This window comes from Aphis gossypii, chromosome X, assembly GCF_020184175.1.
Source record: "Aphis gossypii isolate Hap1 chromosome X, ASM2018417v2, whole genome shotgun sequence".
Lineage (NCBI taxonomy): Eukaryota > Metazoa > Arthropoda > Insecta > Hemiptera > Aphididae > Aphis > Aphis gossypii.
Window position 1 is genome coordinate 22528250 of NC_065533.1, and position 25735 is coordinate 22553984.

Below are 25735 nucleotides of genomic sequence, written 5' to 3' on the forward strand. Positions count from 1 at the left end.
TGAGATTAAATATTATTATATAATATTGTAATATTGGGTTTTTTATTTGCGTTTCACTTACTATTTATTCAGTTTAATGATACTGATAAAAATAAATAAAATGTAATATTGGTAGGTAAAGTTATTATATGAATGTGGTAAAAAATAAGAAGCTCTGTACCTTTAATAGTAGTTGCTGAATCATCAGTAGAAGAAGTAGGGCCAAATCCTGAACCCGTAATACAGTCGGTCTCTTCGTCATCACATGCTCCGGGGACATCAGTTACTAATGATGGAGGGGGTACAACTGTTGGAGGTACGTACACAGGAGTAATCAAGTCATCTCCTGTATTAAAAAAAAAGAAAAACACAATTTTAATATTTTATCAATGTTTTTAGTTCTTAGTTATTTACCATGAGACCTTTTTTTTTAAATTCACTATATAATATTACTCACCAGATCCAACATCAAATGTAACAGTACATTGGTCTTCATCGTCGTGGTTACAACCAGATCCTGCTCCAGAGTATACTAGATCGTCCATTACACCCGACGCTGGTGTCTAAACATTTACATTTTAGATGTTAATAAGTTAACATATGGTTAAGAGATTACTAATATCTCGTCAATCGACAATCTTTATTAAATATTATCAAGGTTTATAATGTTTAATAGGTAATTAATATAAATTTAAATGGTTTAATTAACCTGTTGCATGGTGTCCAACAGAGAGTGTTCGTTCAGCCTGTCCAAAATCGATGATAACTGTTGTGCGTCTCCTTTGCTGGTTGTCCTCGGATCTCTATTGGCTGTTAAGTCAAATACTCTAAGTCCGTTGAAGACCAACCCAACCATTACTCCTTCGAATGCGTCTTCAATACGTTGTTTAGTTTTATTCCACCTACCGCCAACTTGAATTGTTGACTGTCTATTAAAAACGCTGAGTTGGTGACCTGCAAATATAGAGTAAATATTTCCCATAAATTAAATCGTCTTATTCAATTTAAATAATGTTACAATAAGCACCTGAAGGATACAGAGTTTGCATACTGTTATCGTCCACTTGCAACGTCGAGTTTGGCCCCGACCTTACAAATCTGACCAAATGATAGGAATTGTCGTTCACTATGACATTGGCTTCACCGATGGGATGGTCATTAGTTCCAACATTGTAAACTACTACTATGTGCCCATTCACCTATTGGGTAAAATGAAAAATCAATTAACAAACGAAGTACCTATAAAACATATATGTAAGTATAGTTTATTATAAAATTGTATAGTATTTTTTTAAAAAGAGTATTAAAAAATTATACGAGCAACATACGAATTTTGCTATCACTAAAAAGTTCAACAATTGTAATTTAAAACAATTTATAAATTTATACACAAATCATATTGTCATTTTTAATGTTTATAAGGTATTATTGAATCCAAAATAAGCGTTACAAAAACTAAAATTGAATTGATAGTTGAAAGTAGGGGAAACTTTAACTACCTCCTAATATACGATAAAGAAAGTTAAATTCTTGATTGAAAATTTGAAACTAGTTTTCAATCATTACATGTATTATACATATCAATATATATTTATATATTCTGTTAAAATAAATAAATTATTAGTTAAACAACAAAGTATGCAGGGTATTTTATTGTTTTCTAGTAATAATATGTAACTAATATAATCCCATACCTACCTAGCTGTTATAGGCTATTATTAATTAAATTATTATCGTATTATAAAAACGGTAGATATTTAGTAAAGTTATTTTTAATTTTTTTAAAAAAAACTACGTTACTGTTTAAAAATATTATTTATTTATATCACGAATTAAATATTTTAAATGTTTAAAGTAGGTAATTTAAATTGGTTATTAAGATGACAATATTCAATACCTTATAAATAAGTTATTATTATTATTATAGTAGTATTATATTAGATATTTTATTATATGAAACACAAATTGCAATAGCTATAAATGATTTTTTCAGTTCAAAAGTTTGCATTGAATTATTTTTTTTATCAGCATTCACATAATAAACAATGCTTTAAAAAAAATACTATATGGTTATAATATTTAAGTACAATGCGAATATTATTTACCATTTCAAGCTGTAGGTAATCACCAGAAGTGCTACTTTCTACACGGAATAGCACACCACTGGATTTAGACGTGATGAAACCCAAAGCCAATAGGTCATTTTGCATATCTGGTTGGCGTCCGTCGGGGAACGCATATGTTACAAGACCCCCATCAGGACCAAAATCATAGGAAATAGAAGCTGAAACAATATAGATAGTTTTTATAAAAACACATGAGTATTTCCCATTATATAATATAATAAAAAACACGAATTACATTTATACCAGCACTTAAAAACTTTGTAAGGGCATAATAAAGAGCGTAATCGCTGTTGTGGATAAGTAGAAATAAATCCTAACGTTTAATTTATACTTTAAATATCGGATTGCTACTTACGTTCTGAACATGTCGGTCCAACAAACGCAGTCATGTCGCAATCGCATGAATACGAATTCCACTGTTCCACGCACGTCCCATGGTTGTCACACATATCTTGCGTGCACATTTTGCTGAGTCCTGCGTCACGCAATCAAAGAGTCAAACAACAATATTGTATATAAGTTATGTATCATATCATATTTTTGTAAAAATATCGTCTAGGCATATCGATGATTCCTAGCCTATGTTTGGGTCACAATCATATTGTTATGAAATTAAAATATTAAGCCATATGACTTAACTTTAAATTATATCTATTACAGTGCAATCATATGAATAGATTTTTGTATGGATTATTGGCAAAATAATCGTGTAATAGTGGGTCACCATATTAAAAAATATAACTCTAGTTACATGCACTGGAACCTAAATTATTTTTTTATTTTCGGTTCTGATTTAGTTCTTAAAAATTTGGTTTCGATTTCGATGTAAATTCTTAAAAAATAAACATTTTGGTTTTGATTTTCATATAAACAAAAAATATTATTATATTTACATGAGGAAAATTTGGACTGTTAAAATTGTTTTTTGGAATTTTTTAAATGTTGAGAACTCACAATAATAATAATAATGATCGGAATTATAGGAATACATGTTTAAAATAATACTATATTATTTAAAAATATAATGTGACTCAGTAAAAATAATCGTGACTTGCAGTTTGAGAACTTTTGGGGTGACTATCCATGAACTTACCGTCGCAACCAACGGTGATGAGTGTGCTGGGTATGGTGGCGTTCTCAACCATGTCTGGAGATTCGCCGTTGTATTCCAGACCGGACATGCATCCTTCAAACCCGTGTCTCGAGTGTATATGCTTTGACTGACGTTTATGCAGTTCTTTAGGCACACCACCTGTATAAATGTGTTATGTTTTTATTGTGATACGTTCCAAGTATACTAAGTATTTAAACTATTTAACATGATGTATAATAATATATAGGCACATGTCTTTAAAATGTAAATAAAATGTGATATCACTGTTAGTGAATATGGTTTAACTAACTACGGTATTATATTATAGGTAAGTAGTTTTCTAACAAAAATCATAAAATCAAAGTATTGTTTTTAAAATTATAATCTTGATATTATGTAGTTTCACATTACACATAATTAAATTGAATAAAATTAAAAACAAATCATAACTCACCAACGTAAAACATCCCGTTTAATTGAATATTATGAGGTCTAGAAATGGTCGTGGTTGACGCTACTTGATCGTCAATAAGTAGACAGAACATAGTGGCCGATATTTGTAACAAGTGTACCGAATGCCAATAGTTGTCACTGTAACTATTTTTTGAAGTATCTCGAAGACGAATCACGTGCGTACCTGAACGAATGTTGATAAGTATGTGACCATTGATTAGTTCAGCAAGTGCAAAATCGTTGTGTTTTCCACCGTTATAGAAAAACAATCCGGACGTATGTTTAGTCTTAAATCTATAATATACTTCCATTCTGGAGTAAGCCTTTAATGGCGGCAATCCTATAAAAGTATTCTTTGATAGGAACGTAACCGTGTGCACCAACGAAGGAGGTTTTTCTTGTTTTTGGTATTTGGAGGTCATATGTACTTTGGGCAAGTCTTCCGAAACTTTAAATAAAAACAGATAACATAAACATTTCAATTTCAATATTTATTATAGATTATCAGAAGAAACTTACAGCCTCTGGTTGAAATTTTTGCAAGATCAAAATAATTGATTTTGTTTAGTATAAACTGTTGCATACTACCGATAAAGCTAGGGAGATTTGCTAAAGCGTCTGGATCCTTAGGAGGCGTGCCACCAACTAATAGACCTTGCCATTTAAGTGTTATTTTATCTTCCATGTCGGAATCGTCTAAAAAAAAAAATTGTTTTAGAAATCACTTTCTAGTTAACATTAAATTGTAATATTTTTAATTACTTTTTACAGTGATATTGTCCACTTTTAAACGAATTTCATGTGCCCTTCTAATATAGTGTACTGAATGCCAATTATTATCGTCTAAATGAGATCCGCATAAAACAACCTAAATAATAAAAACAATAAATGATATATTAGATCGTCTTAAGTTTCATTTTTTTGAAAATTTCAAACTTAAAATGTATTTCAGTTTAAACCATCGAAATTGTAAAAAAATGTTTTGATTTTTTTTTGGTTTTGTTGTTGTTTTTAGATTATTATATATATTATAGAAATTATTAATAAAATGTAATAATAAGATTTATGTTTGTAAATTATGAATAGACATATACACTAATTTAAGTCAAATAATAATAAATAATAATTAATATCTACCTTTTCTTTGTCACCGATTTTCAAGGCTAATCTAATTTTTCCAACTATTAATGCAATTTCTAGTCTATCCCATGAACTATCAAAAGTCTTCATTAATACGGCCAATGGCCTATTTGTTTTGAATCGAAAATACATATCTTCAACTTGAGTCGCCATTTTTTCCGGCATAATTGCTTGTACGTATTGTGTTCCGTTAAAACTGTACATGGATGATTCTATAAAGATATAAAGATAAATATTTTAATTTTATCATCGCATTATTTAAGTTTAACTTTTATATACCTACTAAAATAAGTTATCTTAAAAAATACCCGATAAAATGTAACAAACTTAGTATAATATGATATATAGATTATTTATAACTTTTATTTTTTTAATACGATTTTAATTATACAACATTGATATGATATTGCAACGATTATATATTCTTAAATGATCAAAAAAATAAAATTAAGTTCCTAGCTACTACGGAATCATACAGTATTCCTTTCCTTTGTGAATTTAGTAGTATTAGATATTAAACTAATCAAGAAATTAAGTTATGGGTTGTGGACTGTGGTTCCATTTATTGAATTTTATAGCACAAAGAGTTCCTAGATATACTAAATAATGTATTGCAATGCGTTTGTATAATGTTTAATTTCAATTTCCAAATTTCTATTTTTAATGAGATCCACTTACTTCATTATCCGAAATTCAACATTTAAGTATCATAAGGTATTATTGGTTTGATATTTATTATTACCTTTCATGCAAGTAGCACCAGCGTACTCAGTATTTGAACAATCACATATCACTCGGTTCCAACCTTCGTGACAAATTCCTCCGTTATAACAAGTATCTGATTGACAACTGTTTGTAGATTCAGGGCAATGTGGTGTAACAGACACTATTGACATAATTTTCAATGTTCAAAAAAATTAAAATAGTTAAAATTACATTATTTTTTTTTAAATAATATTTTGAATAGTCTTAATGTATATAGTATAATATCCCAATATTTTATTCTAGACCAATGGATTCACGTATACGTATACAGTCCATTTGTAAAACATTAAATCAGTTTTTGCTTAAAATAGTATTTTAATATTAATGGTTTGATATTATGTCACTCATTGAGTTATATATTTTTAGAAATCTGTAATTAATTGGTTTCAAATAATTTCACTAATTACATAGTATATTATATTTACTCCGAAAGAATCGCACTAACGTATAATAATGTATTCTTTGTAATATTGTAGGAACACTATAGTTTTATCTCGTATGTTCAATATATAATTATTTTTTACAATAACAGCAGTTAAGTGTACTTTATTTGGCTTAATAAATGAAATATTACCATGGTCCTGTTCTAGAGACGAGCTGACTAAATTGATTGCTACACCATCCAGGACGAGGTCACGCACGCACCCTACAAATCCCGTTTCTAATGACAGTGTCCACACGCCAGACGGTATTTTTTTGTGATACACCGCCCGACCACCGAATCCCAACATGATACCGTTCTGTAGGTGTAACTGATTAGAATCACCTGAAAACGTATTTAATTATTATTGAGTTTTGTTTTAAATACTAAGACATATTGTTGGAGTGACGATAGATTATTAAATGTTATAATTTATTGGGGCTCGGAAGGTTAACATGGCTTTTTGTTTTTGAGCATGATGCTACTTTATAAACAATTTAGCTCTTTTAGCTAAATACATAATATGTAACATAATTATTATGCGTTAATTATACACAAATCTATATTTATAATTTTTATTTTATCTTCATACTTATATGGTTTTTAAATTTGTTTAGTGAATTTTTTGAAATATTTAGTTCATATTTGCTATATTTAATTTTATTTCATCATTTAATGTGTTTAAGGTCATCTGTTTCCGAGCACTAGTAATGTGTATTATGAATAAATGTATTTGAACAAAACTTTCTACTCGGAGTAAGCATGTTATTCAGTATGTCATATTATGGTTAATGTTCACGCTTGTAAGCACGATACACATTATGGTTACTATCTAAATGGAAGACAACGAAGTAAAATTTAAACGATACGACTTTCGAATATTTTTTCAGGTTGGTTAAAAACATTAAATAAGTTTTTTCGTGTTATCTGAACATAAACAATTAAATTAAAATTACTTTAGTTAAAAGTCAAACGTAATAAATAATTATTATATAATTTTTATTTTGTTATGTCTATACTCTATTTTTTAAGCAATGCGATATGTAAAAATATAGAAACTGTGTGAACTCTTTTTTATTGACATACAAAATGTTACCGTATAGTTTAAAAAACTGAAGCCATCTTAAAATTCACAGTCACGCCATTGCATACTTGTAACGGGCAACGCGAAATGTCCATTGTTTTGTTATTCATATCATTAGTATACATATTATATCATTAGTACACGACGATACATATTATTATTTATTTTACGTACCGTACGTAATAATGGTGAAAATGGGCTTTTGAGATCACTTAAGTGTTAACATAATTAAAGAATTAAAGTTTAATAATCTTAATACGATATTATATCTATATAATGCGTCTAAAGATACATTATACACGCACTGCAAAATTAATGTACATGTCCCTCGTGTCCAGTAGCGTATATACGGTAGGGTATTAACCACCCTACATAAAATTTCAACCACATTTTAGCTGAACAAAGTTAAATTAAGGTCAAAGAGATCTAACTGTACATTTATAATTAGCATTTTTATAATAATAGGTACAATAATCAATTAAACTTTCTGCATACTGTATGAACACATTACTCATAATAAATATTAATTACATTTTTTATTTAGATTACAATATAATAATAAATGATACAGACAACTTATATATAATTTATAATTATATTAAACTAATGTAGAAAAATTTAGGTTAAAATCTCAAGGATTTGTGATCAACCTTTGACAACTCTTCTTGAACTAAAACTCTACAGATAATGTTCATGATATTCTAAATTAAATATTTTTACGATTTAACATATATCATACCATTTGTTGTAAAATCTGAAGAGTAATCGTCTACGGTGCAGTGTATATCTCTGTCATTGCGCCATATCGAAAACTCATGCCATTGACCGTCGTTGACTTTAGTTTTTTCCGAACTCACTTCAGCGCGAGTGCCACCAGCGCCCAAGTCCAAATACACGTAAAGTCGTCCGTCAACCATTTCAACCGCATAAATACCAGACTAGAAATATATTAGATTTAAAATCACCAAATATGATACAACAGTACAACACATATATCATAAACCCATTATTTTAATATTTATATTATTAATTTAAAAATTGAAAGTTATTATTGGTAAAAATTATATCATAATTATAATGTAAGTATTGAAGTTTGTGATCACTCAATAAGTAGGTAATATTTTAGTGATTTAGGTATATTTAGTTTATTGACGTTATGGGTTTTCCTTAATAAGTGACTGAGGCAAACAAGTCTGTCTATAACTTTTATATTAATTATTAATCTTAGTATAATATTTAGTCTAAAAACTTAAAACGTAACTTAGTCAATTTATCAACCTACTTATTAAAAACAACTTTAATGTAAAAATTATATGTTTTGTATAAGTTACTATAGCAATTATTATTTCAATAAAAAAGTTATATTTTAGGAAAAAAGTTAGATAAGTAAATTTTTAATTGTTTTTATTATTAAATGGAATTTGGCTACTAAGTGATAAAAGTACAAAGTATAATTAATTATAATACACCTAAAATATAGTATTATAGATATTAATATAATACAGCTTTAAAATGTAAGTGGTTTTTATACATTTCTGAGAACTATTTATATTTTATAAAACATAATACATTATTTATTAGTAAATTTGCTTAGTAAAACAGCTTATTATAAAATGTTTCAATTTATATAATAATATTTGTTGTTTTACTAACCATTATAGAAAGTTTAAATAACAAATGTATAGAAATGTATAGTCAGTTGTGTATTGACATTCAGAGATATTTTTTTAATATAATGAAATAAAGAATATACTAGCGAATTAGTGATATTTTATCAATTTTTAAAATAGTACCGGTACCTATTATTATTATTTCACATGCATTAACTGAGAAATGCACACACTTTATTAACACACTTTTTTATACCTACTGAAGAAAATGGAAAATATAAAATAATTTGTTTAAATTTCACTATTATATTTGATTTTTGTATAGTTATGAGTTTATCAAGATTTATATTGTTTTGTAAATAATATACATAAAAAAAAATAGTTGGTATAATAACTAATATTATTTATGTTGTAAAATTTGTAGTATCTACGGATAAAAAAAACAGAGAAGTTGTTCTGCTGTAACTTACTGTTACATTGAATAGAAAATATCTTAATTGAATAGGTGACTGCAATATTAATATTGGGGATGTGTTAAAATTGAATTAAATGATAATCATTTTGTGTATACAAATAATGATTCTGCTAGATGACTGTCTATCAGCATATTATATTTTAATATTTCTATGTAATATTTTATTATCTACTGGAAAATTATTGAATATTAGATTTATTCATAAAAAAGAAAATCATAATATATTTTCAAACTATCCAGTACATTAAATATTAAATACAGTTATAGAATACAATTAATTGGGGAAAGTCACATTATAATTAATGATTGAAATTAATTAAAACGACAATTTATGATACTCAACAACTTAATGCGAAGAAAAATCATATTTTGTGAAAACATATACAGTATTATGTTATTTATTTTTTGTTCAAAACTTGAAAAAGTTGGTTTTAGATTTTCCAAAAAAAATAATGTGAAAATCAGTTATTAGGTATTAAATTACGTTTATAGTTATTCAAGATATATATTTCTAATTAATTACAATGTTTATGAATTAATTTTTAAATAAAAAAAATATATTCAGCTTATAAAAGTATGTCAATTTTGACTTAGTATGTAGTTCTGTTTAACATTATTAAATTTACTTACGGTATGTTCAGTTTGGCCTCTACTAAAAAATAATAGACCATCTGGCTCGTTGGTTCGAAACTTTACTGAAATCGAACCACTGGTCGTACCGTCCCAATTAGGCAGCATCTAAAAACAAACATAAATATTAAACTACCTATATCGTATAAGACGTCGGTATAAATAATATATTAACTTTGAACAAACTCTAAGTTCATTTTATTGATTTTGATAGAAAGTAGATTTAATTTTATATTTTAGTACATTTAAGTAAAAATAAGAAATGTAGTCGCGCAGTAATTCACATATTATAATAATATTATAACATTATTATGTAGGTATTCATATAATATCTAACCTAAATACTGATTACAGTGACAATAACTAAGAATAATATTTACATAAATACATGGATATATTTTCATTTGTCCAATTGACTATTATAATATAAATTTGTTAAACAAATTATTTGAATAGTAATTGTATTTTACTAATTTTAAACATTATTATCATAATGTCATCAAAATAATAGGTTATTATTACTCTATGTTTCTATAATGTTATTATTATTAATTATTATAAACTTATATAAATACAACATAATGTGCATAAATATAATAAGTACCTTCAAATTATCTTATATTTTCTATAGTTTATTTTATAATTTTATTACAATTATGGATTATAAAATTTAAAATAACAACGGTTGTTGATGAAGGCACATTTTTGAACCGCCTTTGAATAATTTAATACAATGCAAAAAGTAAATTAACGATAATAATAATTATAAACTTGTGTGTCTAAATGTAATTAAAACAACTATTAATCTTTCAATTCTTGAATCCACCTATATAATTCTATTAGACATTTAAAAAAAATAATAAATATCTTGTAAGTTATGGTTACTATTTATTCGGTACATAATAATAGTTATGATTTCCGTTTTAACATTTTCTGATATTATATAATTTTGTGGTATAATTAATAAGAGTATTTCTTCTTTAATTTACTATAAAATATTTATTTTTACTTAAGTCTTGGGTTCTTAGTTTTGGAAATACTGTCGTTATACCACTCATAGAACTACTGTCCTTAAAAAATAATAGTGAAGAACTTACTTATAAAGATTATACTGGTAGGTATTTCATTTTTTAAACAACTAGGCAGAAATATTGCTTAAATTAGGATTTTGAATACTATAGAATTAAAACAGTTGTTGAAAAAATCTAAAATTCGTTTCGTTTCATAAAGCAAGAAAAAAAGATAGTATGCAAAAAAGAGCGCTCTTAATAAAAAAAATTGGTTTATTGATTATATTAACTGATAACTATGTTAGTGCGTTTATTGATTTATAAGTTATATTTTTACATATATATACTTTCAGTTGGAACTGTATTAAAAAACGTAGTTAAGAATTAATAAAATTATTACAAAATATTAAAAACAAGACGGTAATTTTTTTTAAAATATTATTTAACATACTCTACTCCGGAAATATAAATATTGACATGTCGACATTTTAAAATTGAAAACATGGTGTTTGAACTATAAATGTTCAGGTCTTATAAAGAACCAAGAGCAACTGAAGATAATAAAACATTCGAAGTAAAAGTAATTTTGAATTGCAAAATCGTGCAAATATATTCGTAATATGTCCTCCTGCTAAAACATTCTGGTAGCCAAAAAGAGGGGAAATATTTTAACAAGAAATTCTATTTTTATCCTTACGACTGCATACTCTCGATGTATGTTTGTACGTGATGTGAAATGTAATATTATCTTCGAAATCCAAAACGAATGAAAAGAAATTTAACTAAATAAAGAATACGTATAGAGCAGGTGAGTAAGTAAGAAATAGAAACATTGAACAAAACGAAAATAAGAAAAGAATAATAATATACTAAACATTATTTATTTAAAATCACTAAGTACATAAATGTATTGAAACTTTTATTATGAATACACTAGATCCTCAGGGCTCAAGGTGCAGGGCTGGGAAGAAATTAATTTTATTTATCTTTATTAATCTTCATAATAAAGTTGGTCTGTCGAATCAGCTATAATTCTTTGAAGATCTTTACAATGATATGACCAGAAAACTTTATGTAAACAATTGTAACAGCAGATACAAAGTTTTCCCCAAGTTCAATACCATTAGTCGATTTTTGGCTTTTGTAGACAGAATGTAAGTGTATACTGTTTATTGTTATAATTATTATATCAAACTTATTGTTGTAACTGGGATCATATTATTATCAAATAGTATTTTAAATGGAATTAATATCAAATAACAATATCCATGGGAAATGACTCGTACAAAAATTTAAGCAATGTTATGCTAAAATGTTGATCCGGAAAACGTTCAATATACAAAATGTGTATAATTTTTTATCGTTAGTGAAATTGACTTAATAATTTTATACTTCTTAAAAAGTACTGATTCTTTGTTTTAATATTCAATAATATTATTTCAATATAGTTTCATTATTAAACCTTAATTACTGATTATTGTTAAAATTATATGATTTATTGTGGACTAATAAACAATTAGTGAAGCAAAACTTTGATATGATTTTCTATTTTAAAAAAGATAATATAATTATTAAATATTTAAATGACATAATACTAAAATAAATTCTGCTTTTAGATACAACTTATATATTTGTATACCTATATTTTTTTTTACAAAATTATAATTTATTTTATCTTTAGGTTTTAAAACTGTACTTCGTTAATTTCAGTCACTTGTATTATAATATAAATAAATACGTTTAAGTTTAGTGAAAAATAAAACAGTATAAACCGACATGTGCACGATGTACTAATAAATGCAAAGCGGATAAGAGCCGGATAAAATATAGAGAAAAACAAGGACACATTACCTAGAGCCTATAGTTTAGGCTATATAATAATCTCTAAATAAAATGATAGATTATGCCATTATGGTAATGTAAAAACTAAATATTCATATAGGTACACTATAATATTATTTATCTCTTAGTCATGTACACTAATAAATTGTATACAGAAATTAAATGTATATAAATTATAGCAATACATTTATATTGATTGTACTATTATTCTTTAAATAAAAATGCAATCATGTATCAAAGTATAAGTGTTAAAATTTTAACATTTACTACTCTTTATTTACTATAGGTATAATGGGCTTATTAAAATAATAAATCATTCCCTTTGTTATTATTCTAATGTTAAATTTTCAAATAATATTAATTACAATTCTAAAATAACAAAAATAATTGATTTACAATAAAAACTAAAAAAAGAAAATACGTTAATATAATATATGGCAATGAAAATGTGAAAATCAAAATTTAACCATCAATAAATCAGAATACAAATTTAAAATAAAATATAAGATACTAAAAAGTTTTATATAATATTATGAATTTATGATAAAAACATTTTATATGTTATGTAATACTTGCTGTGAATATTATATAACTATTTAAAGTACTTTTAAAAAATACAATAAGTTCGAATTTATCTTGAGTTTAAACTTTATATTTAGAATCTTTAAAAATATATTAAATGCTTAACATTTATTTTACATAACTTATATAGTTGGCTAAATATTATGATCAAAAGTAAACAAATTGATGAAAATAATTACGTCAAGGAAATTCGGTGAGCAACATATAAGTTAAAGATTGACAGTTACAACAATAAATGAATACAACAAATAACACATTAAATCTGTTAAGTTAATGTATGAAAAATGTTATACCAACTTAGTTTAAATAAAACTATCTACTTCTTAAAAAATATTTGATGCCCAAGTATAACCTAATAAAATTTTATCACAAAATGTTTCAGAAATATTTTAATAATATTATAACAATCATATTATTATACTAAAAGATTATTCTTATTAAAAATCGTGTATAAACTTTTTGTTAGGTAAATATAAGTTTTAACTAGATAAGTAGATTATTTTTAAATCAATTGTTAATTGATTTAAAATTGTTAATAATTAAACTACTTATGTTTTAGCAAATTAACTTAATGTTTTTAACCAGTTTATGTTAATTTTTTGCTATATCTTTTTTATAAGTATAAAAAAATAACATTAGGTGTGTAATATATTTAATAATAATAACTTTAAAATAAAAATTTGTAAGTACATAATACATTTGAAAAGATAAAAATAGGAAAGTATTCTGTTGTTCGGTAATTAAATATAAATATCTACATTAAATTTAAAAAAAACATGATAAATGATAAATTTTTATACGTTTTTTTTAAAGATTTGACATCTTTTTAAAATTATACCAACTATAATAATACTATCGTAAATTCATTAATATTCAGAAAGAACTTCAAGTATTTAAGGTTATTTATTTTTTAAATACAAAAAAATAAGAAAATCAATTGATGAGAAATTATTATTTTACGCTTGAATACAAAATTTTATCAAAATTTAAACTTCAGACGTTCATAAAAAATATTTATTCAATCAAGGTTAATTTTTTATTAAAGTCTAGAAATAAGCTTACAAAAGAACCTTATATTACATTTCCAAATACTAAAAGTTTTATAAATTTTAAAGTACAAAATTATTTGAAAGTTTTGGCGATTTTACTGAATTTCATGAAAATTTAAACTTAAAACGCTCATAGTACATATTTTTGAAATTACGCTTAACTTTAAGTTCTATAATTCCGCTAATAAAAACCTATGAGAAACTTTATATTAAATGTCAAATGTTTTGGAATTACACAATTTTTTAATTGACATTAATGAAAAACAAGTTAGATGAAATAAAATATTTTAAATATCTATAATCATCTCAAAAGAAGTAAAAATATTTCTAAACAAATTTATAAAATGTTTTTAAAATTCAAGTTAACTACTACAGTGATTTACTGTTGAATCACAACGAAATAGGAAGATCCATTTAGTTAATTACTAGTTTTTGTCTGAATATTCTAGTTTTATCTTATTTATTTATTTTCTCAATTATATAATTTAAAAAATATTATAATAATAATAATTTTTCACTTTTAACTCCTTTATATATTATCTATATTTACTTTTCTATCAGAAAAAAATATTTAAATTGAAAATGAAAATTGAAGCGTTTTTCTTTTATAAAGGGTTTTCAGGCATAAAAAAATAACACTTCATTGTAAAATCAATAATTTTTTCTCTCCACTCAAAATCTAAAAGCTACATGAACATATTTTAATAAGAAATTATGAGAACATATTGACTACAGAAATTCGTTACCACTGTAAAATTATATTTTAAATAATCTATGTAAATTGACGTACAATAAAAATTCAATAATTAATTAAGAAATAATTAAATGACAATTTATATGAATTATAGGTTATTTTATTTGTTTTATTTTATCATCTGTAACGCAATATAGTGGCAAGAAGGTACACAAGAACGAAGACCACATCATCAAAATAGATAGTAATTATTTGGAGATCAGTTTAAATATTATATCTACGATATGGTGTATGAGGGCTTTAATGTTAAGAACGTCGAAGACATTGTTAAATTAAATGGGCAGAATAATTACATAGGATTTGCAGGTTCTTCAATCGATCTGTCGAATATGTCGATTTTAGATAGTTTTATTTATATTATATCCTCAATCTCGCCATTTGTTTCCGGTTAAACTGTTTTCCAACAACTTGAGATAACACACCACTGTAACCATTTAGTGGCCAATCGTGCAGCTTCAAAATATTAGTAATTATTTACTGAGATTCGTGGAATTCATGCTTTCACACACACAAACAAATCCAGAATTTACGAATTATTAAGTATACACGAGTGAACAATAAATTAAGTATCAACGTTCTTCTAGAATAATATTAAATTAATAAACTTACAAGGTAGCAAAATAATTATTGTGTAGTATTCATTAAAAATAAATAATCGTTTTAATTTTAAGCTTATTGATTTTACAACGATATGAGTTTTTATTATTACTTTTTTGTGTTTATCAACTTTGATGGAGGTTTATTGTAGTGTATTGGATCTAGTTAGTAATTTTAAGAGGTTAACATTAGAAATTAACAGTACTTTGTAAAATAATTGTTAAAACGTTTTTTTTTTTTTTTATCTTATACAATGATTTAATAATTAATTCAAATTTAAAATAGGTATACATTACAGGATATACCACGCTATTGAGAGGAGACAAATTTGATTCCTATTGTAAAATTACTATGATCATAAACTATAAATGATTTTAATGATTTAGATTTTTATTATGATCATATTATGAACCGATAATTTCTAATAAATATGTAATTAATTTAATCAAAAATACAATAATATCGATACTCATAAAGATTTATAGCCAAAAATTAATTCAGTTATATATTTTATTTTTATGCAGTAGAAATAGATGTAATCATTTTATTTAAATTATTTATACTACTGTGAATTTAGAGCAAGATCTGTAGAGTTCATAAAATTCTCTATAGATTATTTAGATGTAATTTATAGTTTTACGACTTAAGGTTAGGAGAGTAATAAAAGAAAGTTCAAATTACAAATATAGAATAAATTAATGTTAATAATATTAAATAATCTTATTTTGTTTGGTCTACGTATGTATATATACAAATAGTATAAAATTGCAATGTACAATAGGAGTAATAATATAACAGGATGGATGAATAATAAAACTATTTTATATAGTTCTTTATAATCAGCATATTGAGTTAAATATTTTATTTATCTATAGGTGGGTACATATTTTTATTTGGTATCAATATCTATATTTTATAGACGTTTTTCATCGTGTATTAATTATTAAGCAATTTTAAACGTCAATATAATAATTTTCCAGCATAATTCATTTTTGTTACTTTCAACTTTAATTAGTACGTGAAAATAAAATAAAAATTGTTTTAAAAATATTTTTACCATGGTTAAAAACTTTCAAATAGACACTAAATGTTTTAGAAACTTTTAAAAATAAGTTATTTCACCCAAATTAAAGTCAAAAATATTCATTTTAATTTGTTGTTGAACTTTTTGCTGGTATAATGTACAAAAGTACAAGAAGTTTTCTTTTTATATTTAAATAATACCTAAAGATTTTTAAAATATCTAAGTTTTTCATTTTACAATAACATAAATATTATTATTAATTTCAGTTAAAGCATTCACTCACTTACGGTTTGTTACTTTTCAAGAATGACAAAATATACATACGTATTATTTTAAATCTGGACTAATGGTTTTTTTAATACTCTAGATGTGCCATAAAAAATAATTTTGAAAAAAATCCATTTTAAAAATGGGCTCACACAGGGATTTTGTTTCAGTAAACTTAAATCCAATATTTTTGAACGTAAAAGATTACCATTAATTACATACAATACAAATAATTATTATTATTTGATACAATTTTAGAATTGAGTTTAAATTTGGTCAAAACTATTCAATTATAAATGTATTAAAAAATACGTGGCTTACATTTAACGAAGTTTAAGACAGGGTATCTAAATCATTGGTGTCATTTAACGTTTTATGGACAACGCCTTGCAGGATAAACTATAGTATAATATTATATAATTATACTTATTATGTATATGAATACACAGTTTACTTTGGTACTCAGATATTTTGTTGATAGATATTAATATATTACATACTAGATTTTGAAAAACCGAAGTTATTCTTCTTGCTATAGGATTTAAAGGAAACACCTAAAGTTTGATCTTGATATTAGAGGACTGCGCTAATCGTACCCAGAAGTTAAGTAGGATAATATTACCAAATATAGCTATGGTGACAACGAAGGTAATTGCTACACTAATGACATGTTCCTTGTTCCTGCCTCATGTGTTTGCATTTAAGTAATGTCAGATAATATTTCTCCCGAGTAACAAACCAGAAATAATTCATAATGATATTCATCTTAAGTATCTTGTACAGTTGTCTTTACAGTAACACAACACTTAAAATACAGGAATTGTTTGACATTTGACTAAAAGTGTTCTATGAATTTTAATTTCCAATTAATATTTTTATATTATTGAAAATAATGTACCGATTTAATAAAATGAATCAAAATGAAATGCATGATTAAAAATGTATATTTATATGATTTGTTAAATTGAATATTTTTATTTTATAAGATTTAAAACAAAATATTTAGGAATACAATTAAAATATAGATACTAAATATTTTTTAAATGTTTTGTAGTAAATCGTAAGATATTTTTAAAATTGTTTAAAAATATACCAGGATACTATAACAAACTCGATTTCTAAGTTCAACAAATATTTTATATCTAATTAGTTATTTTATTAAAAAGTATTCTAAGAAAGAATGGTGTAATTTTTTATTTTTACTGATGTAAAATTGCTTGAAATAGCTCTGATAAGTCACGACTGATTATGGCTATTTCGGGCTCAACTATATAGGTCGTTTCTAATCTTTTTTGTAAGTATCATTGATGACCTAACGACACGCGTCGTGTTCTCAAAGAATCACATCTATGTACGATTATCGAATTAATTTTTGACGATCGTATGATGTACATATTACGCTTAAATTCTTTAGACTGAATATATGCGGATGTATTTGTAGCATTAAAACTACCGCGTAGTTATCGCGCCTATATACAATTCATTTTAAAATATTATACAAAATAATAAGTTATAAGTGTTCTTGATCAGCTTATACGATTCCACATTAATGCTATCCAAACTCTCATGCATGTATAATATAATTTAACTGTACCTTCCTTTCCCTAATATGAATTGAAATATGTGAGTCTTCAATAATGTATTTTATTTGGTTGTATGGATTATCAAAGCACATATCACTACCAATTATTTAAATCAGAGTTTTTAAGAACCGAAATAAAACTCTTGCTATTTCTAAATTATATTTAAGAAAATTAGGAAAGTCCACTAATACTACCGATTTCTAAACTTAAGCAATAAACTTAAGAAAAAATTGCCCAACGTTAGATTTTTTTCATATACTACAAAACTGTTTATTTTCTTATGGTTCGATACATTTTTATAATATTAAGTAAATTCATTATGTTGCCATGATGTATAGATTTATGTATGTCTAATTAACCATCATCTTCAACTTCAAAAACTACTAATATGCTAAAATAACTAGTTGTAGTATCTCTTTTTGTTTCTATAATAGCTGTTTTACTACTTTTATTTGAAAAAAAAAACACTAAAAAATAGTACTATTTTATAATGGCAAGGATAATATAATGTAGCAAGTAGTTCACAATAAGTGTATGCTTCATTAAAATTGTTACGTTAAAAAATAATTACTTTTGAGGAATTTGATAATATATTAAAGGTTTTTGATTTTATTTCCATAAACAACCGTAAAATCTGTTTAAATTTAAACAACTAAATAATGAAATAGATTGTATTATTAGATAAATTTTAAAATTACTTCAAAGAATATTGGAGATATTATAATAATTTATTTTTCTTATAAAATATACTACATTATGATTATTTAATCAACTCATTAACAAATGTGCTAATTTAATTAGGTAATTCTGTTAATTTAAAATTATTTTATTGTACCTAGTAATAATGATATTAAAAAAATATGTAGTTTAATCTAATTTTATAACGTTACCAAGTTATAATATACTATTATTAATTGTTTTATTTTATTATTATAATCCACACTACTTTTTTGTATTATATAATATATATATAATATTTATTTTATATTCATTTACCTCTAAAATATACAAATTTATTCTTTTATTGTATGCTATTTTTTTTTTTTTTTTTGTAAAAAGTGTATTTTTTATTTTTTATACATAAATAAATAATAAAATTCTGAATAATATCTATGTCCTTGTTAATCAAAAAAATAATCGTAATATTGTACTAGTAATATTACAGATGAAAACAGTGTAGATAAAATGTATCTAAATATTTAAACGTATCTTTAAAAACCTAATATTATCTTTGAGTCATTATTCCTTACTGAGAAAAAATTTAAAAATAATGTTGGTATGTTGGAAAATATTTTTATAAAATGTTGGTAAAATTTAACTGTAGCTGTAAATGTGCTGATACGTTATTAATTTATTAAATCTAACAATAATAAATTGATTTCCTTAAATATTTTCATTTTACTTTATTTTGTTTTCTGTTTAGGTCATTGTAATTAAATTTAAGAAGAAATATATTGTTTGTGTTAATATACTCGGGTTAGACAAATATTTGAGTCGTAATATTAAGACAGAAAAAAAATATTGTCATTCAAGAATAGCTTAAAACGTTTGTAACGTATTGGAAATACCTTTATTCCTCGTTAGTTTCTAGAATGACGATAAAATGAAGGATAATGTTATATATGTGCTAGACGGATGGCGACAGTGGATGGCTCTTTAATAACGTTGCCCCAATCAATAATGAATGAACACAAGCTTTAAAAGTTTCTGAACAATTAATGACAGCTGCCACCGCCACTCCTGTAGTGGTTTTTGACATACCGTCTTAAATATGTATTAAAATTACTGTGCATAGCATTATACTATTATTGTAGGCAAATGCATTAGAAAAAAATTACTGTAATAATAAAGTGCATAGAAAATATGAAAAATGCATACATTTTACGTTATTTAATATGTATGCGACTTATGTAAAATCACAATATTATTACTTGCCTTTTTATTTATTTCAATAATAAAAATGACAGAGTAATAATAGTAATAAATTTTTTTTTATCTTTAAACCACATTCGAATTATGAAATTCATATTTAACTGACACTAAAACAATAATCTGTTTTTATTTTACTATAGGTATTGAAATCTGTGAGTGTTGTATATCTAGAAGATAAAAATTATTTATGTTGTAAATGAATATACAATATAATTAATATACCTAACACAAATTAAATATTCAAAAATAAGGTCCATGTTTCTCATCGCGTAGGTAGTTATTATAAATCATAAAAAGTATAATTAAATGTTTGTATTACACCGATACGTTAAAATAAATTAAATATTTATTAAATACATTGGTATTATAGCATATAATACGTGAATACATTTTTAAAAAAATTAATATTTTGATATCTCAAGCAAGTTATGCGATTCATTATATTCATAGAAACGCTTTTATAGTTGCAAAGAATAAAGACACGTACGTCATTAATCATTTTATTAAAGGTAACTTTAATTACCCTAATGATGAGGAATGATGTAGTTTCACTTACTACAAAAATATGAATTCTAGTTATAAATAATGATATTATTTTTATTAACAGAACGCTAGATGTGTTTAATATTGTTTTTAGTAAGTATAAAAACTTCTTAGTGTAATATGGCTGTTCTAAGATCAATAAAATATTTTTACTTACGAGAAATGATCGGGGCGTAGATAAACATACAGGATCGTCCATTCCAAAGTCTTGGCACGAAAATTGCAATCGGCCATATACAAGTATAGACGAAATACCAGTTTTTCCCATTTCTAAGAAATCGTATTTGTTTACGCCATCGGAAGTATACTCCACCTATAAAAGTAAGTTAAAACACCAAATAGATTGCAAATTAATACACTAAAGATAATTATTTTGGCACTGAGCTCTTAAATAATTTAATCTTAAAGGTAGTTTAAATACTTAAAATTAATCTAGACACGTGTTGTAATATTTATATAATTTTAAAAGATTTTTGTATCAACAAATAAAGTAATTTATACCTAGATCTTTTTGTAAATTATTTTTTAATGTAATCTTCAATGTACAATCCAATACAATATTATTTTAACACCTTATGTATAGAATTCAAAATAATCAAATTATTTTCCTTTGAATTTTCAAAATGAAATCTGTCATAGAAAATTACGTGATTTATTGTTAGACAGGTACTAATCATCTAACATTAACGTTAAAAAGCCTCCGAAGCGAATTATTCACACGCAACATATCGTTTACACTTAGCAATATTATTATTACGGTGCAATAAGAAATGCTTTTTCTCTAATATATAATTTTAAGTAGCTTAAGTCAATGTTAAAATATTTTTTCAAGTTGACCTTGTAACATTTCAAATATAGAAACATGTCTAAAGTAAATTATATTTAATATGTGAAATAACGCGAAGAACTACCAACAGTGAGTTGATCACAATATTATGTCTTGACATGAATACATAAATGTTGCTTATTTAATATGCCATCGTTTAAATATGAATAATATTAAGAAACACCATGTTTAAAATACTAGTTTAATATAGATCCAGTTAAGACAAACACAAACAATCGATGATAGTAATAGTTAATTTAGAATTATAAAATAGAAGTATAAAATATCAGTTTTCGCAGAGAAAGAAATGATAATAATCTAGGCAGTTTAATTAATACATAAAAATTAACCCAAATAGGTTTAAATATATTTTAAATAAATATGATTGAATAATATTTCGATACTTTACGTTTACACGATAAATTACGACGATGTAATAATATATTATAAGTACGTAGTTACATAATATTATGACAGTTATGATTCATTTTATTTATTAGATGCATCAGTTAGTGTGTACAATTTAAAATATTTTTTTGTTATTTGTATCAAATAAATTATTTATAGATATGTTTTATCCAAAATAATAAAATAATATTAAATTTAATAAGTAACTTTAATACGGAATTGTTTAGTACGTGGTAGGTATACAAAATAGGTTAATTTTATATAAATTCTGGAATTCATTTTAAGAGAATCATTTTATTTTATCAAAAAGTGAATGGAATGTCTTATAAAAGTTTAAATTGATATTATATATGTAAGAACAGAATAATTAACTATTAAACCTCGATTTAAGTTTTAATCTTTGATGATAGAAGTCAATCATTATTGGTGGTCATAATTATTGGTTTGATATTCTTTGCGAAATTAAACAGTACCTACCATATATTACAATAAATAGTCTGAAATTATTTTTCAAAGAACAATGACTATTAGTGATAATAAAGATAGAACCAAGAGTAAAATTTCTAATATACGTTTACTTAGATACGTACTAAAACTTATTTATGGTAATATAGTTGACTGATATTTCTATTAAATATTTTTTATCTTAATAAATAATATAAAAACGATTTCAATTAATATTTTTAAAATATCCAGGAGAAATTAAAATTTTTATAAATATGTTAAACATACTTTTTTCATCTTGAAATCAAAAAAAAAAAAAAATTAAAGGTTATAATTTTTTTTTTTTTTTGTAAGTTATGAAAAAGTAATTTTTTCCACTTTTTAGACAATTATTACTTGAAATATGAAATAATACCAGTCTAGCTATTAGTATTTTTCACTTTTTTTTTCTATTTTAGCTTATTAAATAAAAAAAAAAAATTAAATCTTTTACTAAAATTAATTCAAGATAATATAGGTATAATTAAATGGCAAATAGTTTGTAACGAACATTATAAATTATAACTTATAATCAGACTTTCTACTTATACCAATAAGTATTAAGTAAAGTTATTTTATTAATAGGTATATTATACTTTTCGAATGCATCCCACAAAGTTTGTGCTCGCTTTTGTGCCCGGTAACGCAACGGTGTTCTCACTGCCACCCAGGTATAAATATCCTAGGGTCAAGGACGTAAACGCACCCGCAGAACTCCCTTGTTCGCCGTACACTTCGTCTACTGTCACGGCCAGCTGTAATAAACAAAACAAATACATAATATAATAGCTGTGCAGAGATAGAAGGAGTGTGATATGAGTATAGCAGGGATAAATATAAATAAATGCACTGCTTTTTTTCTTACACCAAGACGACGCGTTCTTAAAGTAAATCATATTTGCATGGTAAGTACAAGTTTGGAATTATTATTATTACTATTTTAGAACTCTGGCACATAATTAAATGCCATCCACGATTATAAAATATATTTCTGTTTTTTTTTCAACACAACTCTGATGGGTTTAGCTGTGACATCTATTATAAGTTTTGTTTTGTATTTTTTTTTTTTTTTTGTTGCTAAAACTACGTAGTAAATCCCCCCAAAATATAATATCATATTATAATATAAATGTAATACAAATGGGATTCACTCATACAATTCAGAGACGTTAGTTTTGTTTGGTAAATTATACTCAGTGACAAATGGAATGGAATTCGCATAAATCTAATTCCATTTAATTCTATTCAAATTGGAATATAAAATGCAGTTGATATATTTATATATATATATATTTGTGTGTTAATACGCGTGCCAAGTTCTTAAGCCTTTATTTATTAAATTGGATTCATAAATTGTATTATACATAAACCTCGTGCTCTATAAATAGTATACCAACATATAATATGGTAATGAATTTCAATTTTAATTTACGGATATTAACATATTATTTACTAATAATTTATATATATTTTTTATAATGATAGACATCTTAGATTGAGATAACGGAAATACAAATAATAAATAGTATTTCCTTATGAATTCATTTATGATGCCATATTGCATACATTTTTTTTTATTGAAACGCAATAACAATAATAATAGTAATAATAAAAATCATAGTCTTAAAAAATATTGACGATAAAGACCAATATGGTTGTAAAAGCATTCTGACAAAAAAATGAATAAGTCGCGTCAATAACGGATTTTGAGTATATACCAAGTCAGGTTAAAGCGTTTATTTTGTGTTCAATAAATATTGTTTAATATGAAATTTACATTTTGCTAATAATAGTGATAATAGTTTGCAACAATAATGTTTTACGAATAAATTGTCGAGAATACACATGAAGTTTACAAAATGTTTGCTTAATATTAATTGGGACATAATCAATTATTTTAACAAATCACGTCATCAAAATACAAGTTATACACTCAAATAAACAGTATGAAAGTATAATTATTCTATAGTAATTAAATTTCGATGAGTCAACAGAATGTTTTAATGATCAGTAGTTTGTTCAAAATTATAATTCCATTAGATATTGAAGGTAGAATTAATTTATATGACTGATGAAAACGGAACAAAGAAATAACAATACATAGTATTCCAATACGAATACATACATTATATATCTTAATCTATATACATAAATGCATAACAATAATTCCAATATTTTTTAGTGAACTACTAATTTAAATTTTGTGTCTTAATTAAAATATATATTTATTCAATGACCTCATATCATTCATCGATAGGAAACTGGACTGGATGATTTAAATTAATAACGAATATAGCCTCAAATCTGACATAGTATTAATATCATAACTAATAAAAAAAATAGTAAACTGCACTGATGGGTAATGGCTCCCGAAGGTAATAACTGTAGAAATAATGAAAAAAAAAATCATGTACTATCGCATATGTACATAATACGTGACGCACATCATTATTAGACTGTACAAATCTGTAGATTTCTAAATGTGAAATATTGAGCTTTAGTTTTGATTCTTGAGATTATAGTAAAATATTGTTAAAATTGTAAAGCTGTGGTTTTCTATTCAAAATATGTCATTGTACAAGTGGCGTAATATTGGGGGGGGGGTTCCCCCAAAATCAAAATCTTTTATATAATGGTTAGAAAAAAATAAAAATGACGTACTAATAACTTGTAGTTTGTATCATAAATATATTTAACCCGCCCCCCTAGAAATAAATCGTATCTACGCCATTACATTATACATTTATACGTAAATGAATGTATATTATTGTAAATATACTATATGTATATAAAAAATAAATAAAAATAAATACGAGTGTATAATTATAATATTATAATTGTGTATGTATAAAATAATATCAAGCTAGAATAATTTGAGCTTTACCTATACGGAGCGCAATAGCACAACGTCAATGTACCTGCGAGGGACATCCGGCTTGTGCAGACAAATGCCATAATTTTTTTTTATATAATGAGAAAAATACCGTGGGTTGTACATCCTACTCGTTGCTGTTTTTTTATAAAATCATCCGGACTTAGCATAATTTTGTTTTACGGAA

The 25735-nt window shown here is 24.7% G+C and overlaps 1 protein-coding gene across 1 annotated transcript in view; it reads right to left on the reverse strand.

Moving 5' to 3' along the window:
• LOC114120666 (neurexin-1) overlaps window positions 1-25735 on the reverse strand; it is a 225921-nt gene that overhangs the window by 9468 nt on the left and 190718 nt on the right. Inside the window, exons 8-24 of the mRNA XM_027982637.2 lie at window positions 23273-23431; window positions 21117-21272; window positions 9777-9884; window positions 7801-7999; window positions 6131-6322; window positions 5534-5677; window positions 4789-5003; window positions 4414-4519; window positions 4171-4347; window positions 3653-4099; window positions 3199-3357; window positions 2461-2580; window positions 2085-2263; window positions 1007-1178; window positions 689-933; window positions 437-542; window positions 161-325 (exon numbers count right to left, since the gene is read on the reverse strand). Coding sequence (XP_027838438.2) covers window positions 161-325; window positions 437-542; window positions 689-933; window positions 1007-1178; window positions 2085-2263; window positions 2461-2580; window positions 3199-3357; window positions 3653-4099; window positions 4171-4347; window positions 4414-4519; window positions 4789-5003; window positions 5534-5677; window positions 6131-6322; window positions 7801-7999; window positions 9777-9884; window positions 21117-21272; window positions 23273-23431 — 3049 coding nt within the window. The remainder of the gene's footprint in view (window positions 1-160; window positions 326-436; window positions 543-688; window positions 934-1006; window positions 1179-2084; window positions 2264-2460; window positions 2581-3198; window positions 3358-3652; window positions 4100-4170; window positions 4348-4413; window positions 4520-4788; window positions 5004-5533; window positions 5678-6130; window positions 6323-7800; window positions 8000-9776; window positions 9885-21116; window positions 21273-23272; window positions 23432-25735) is intronic.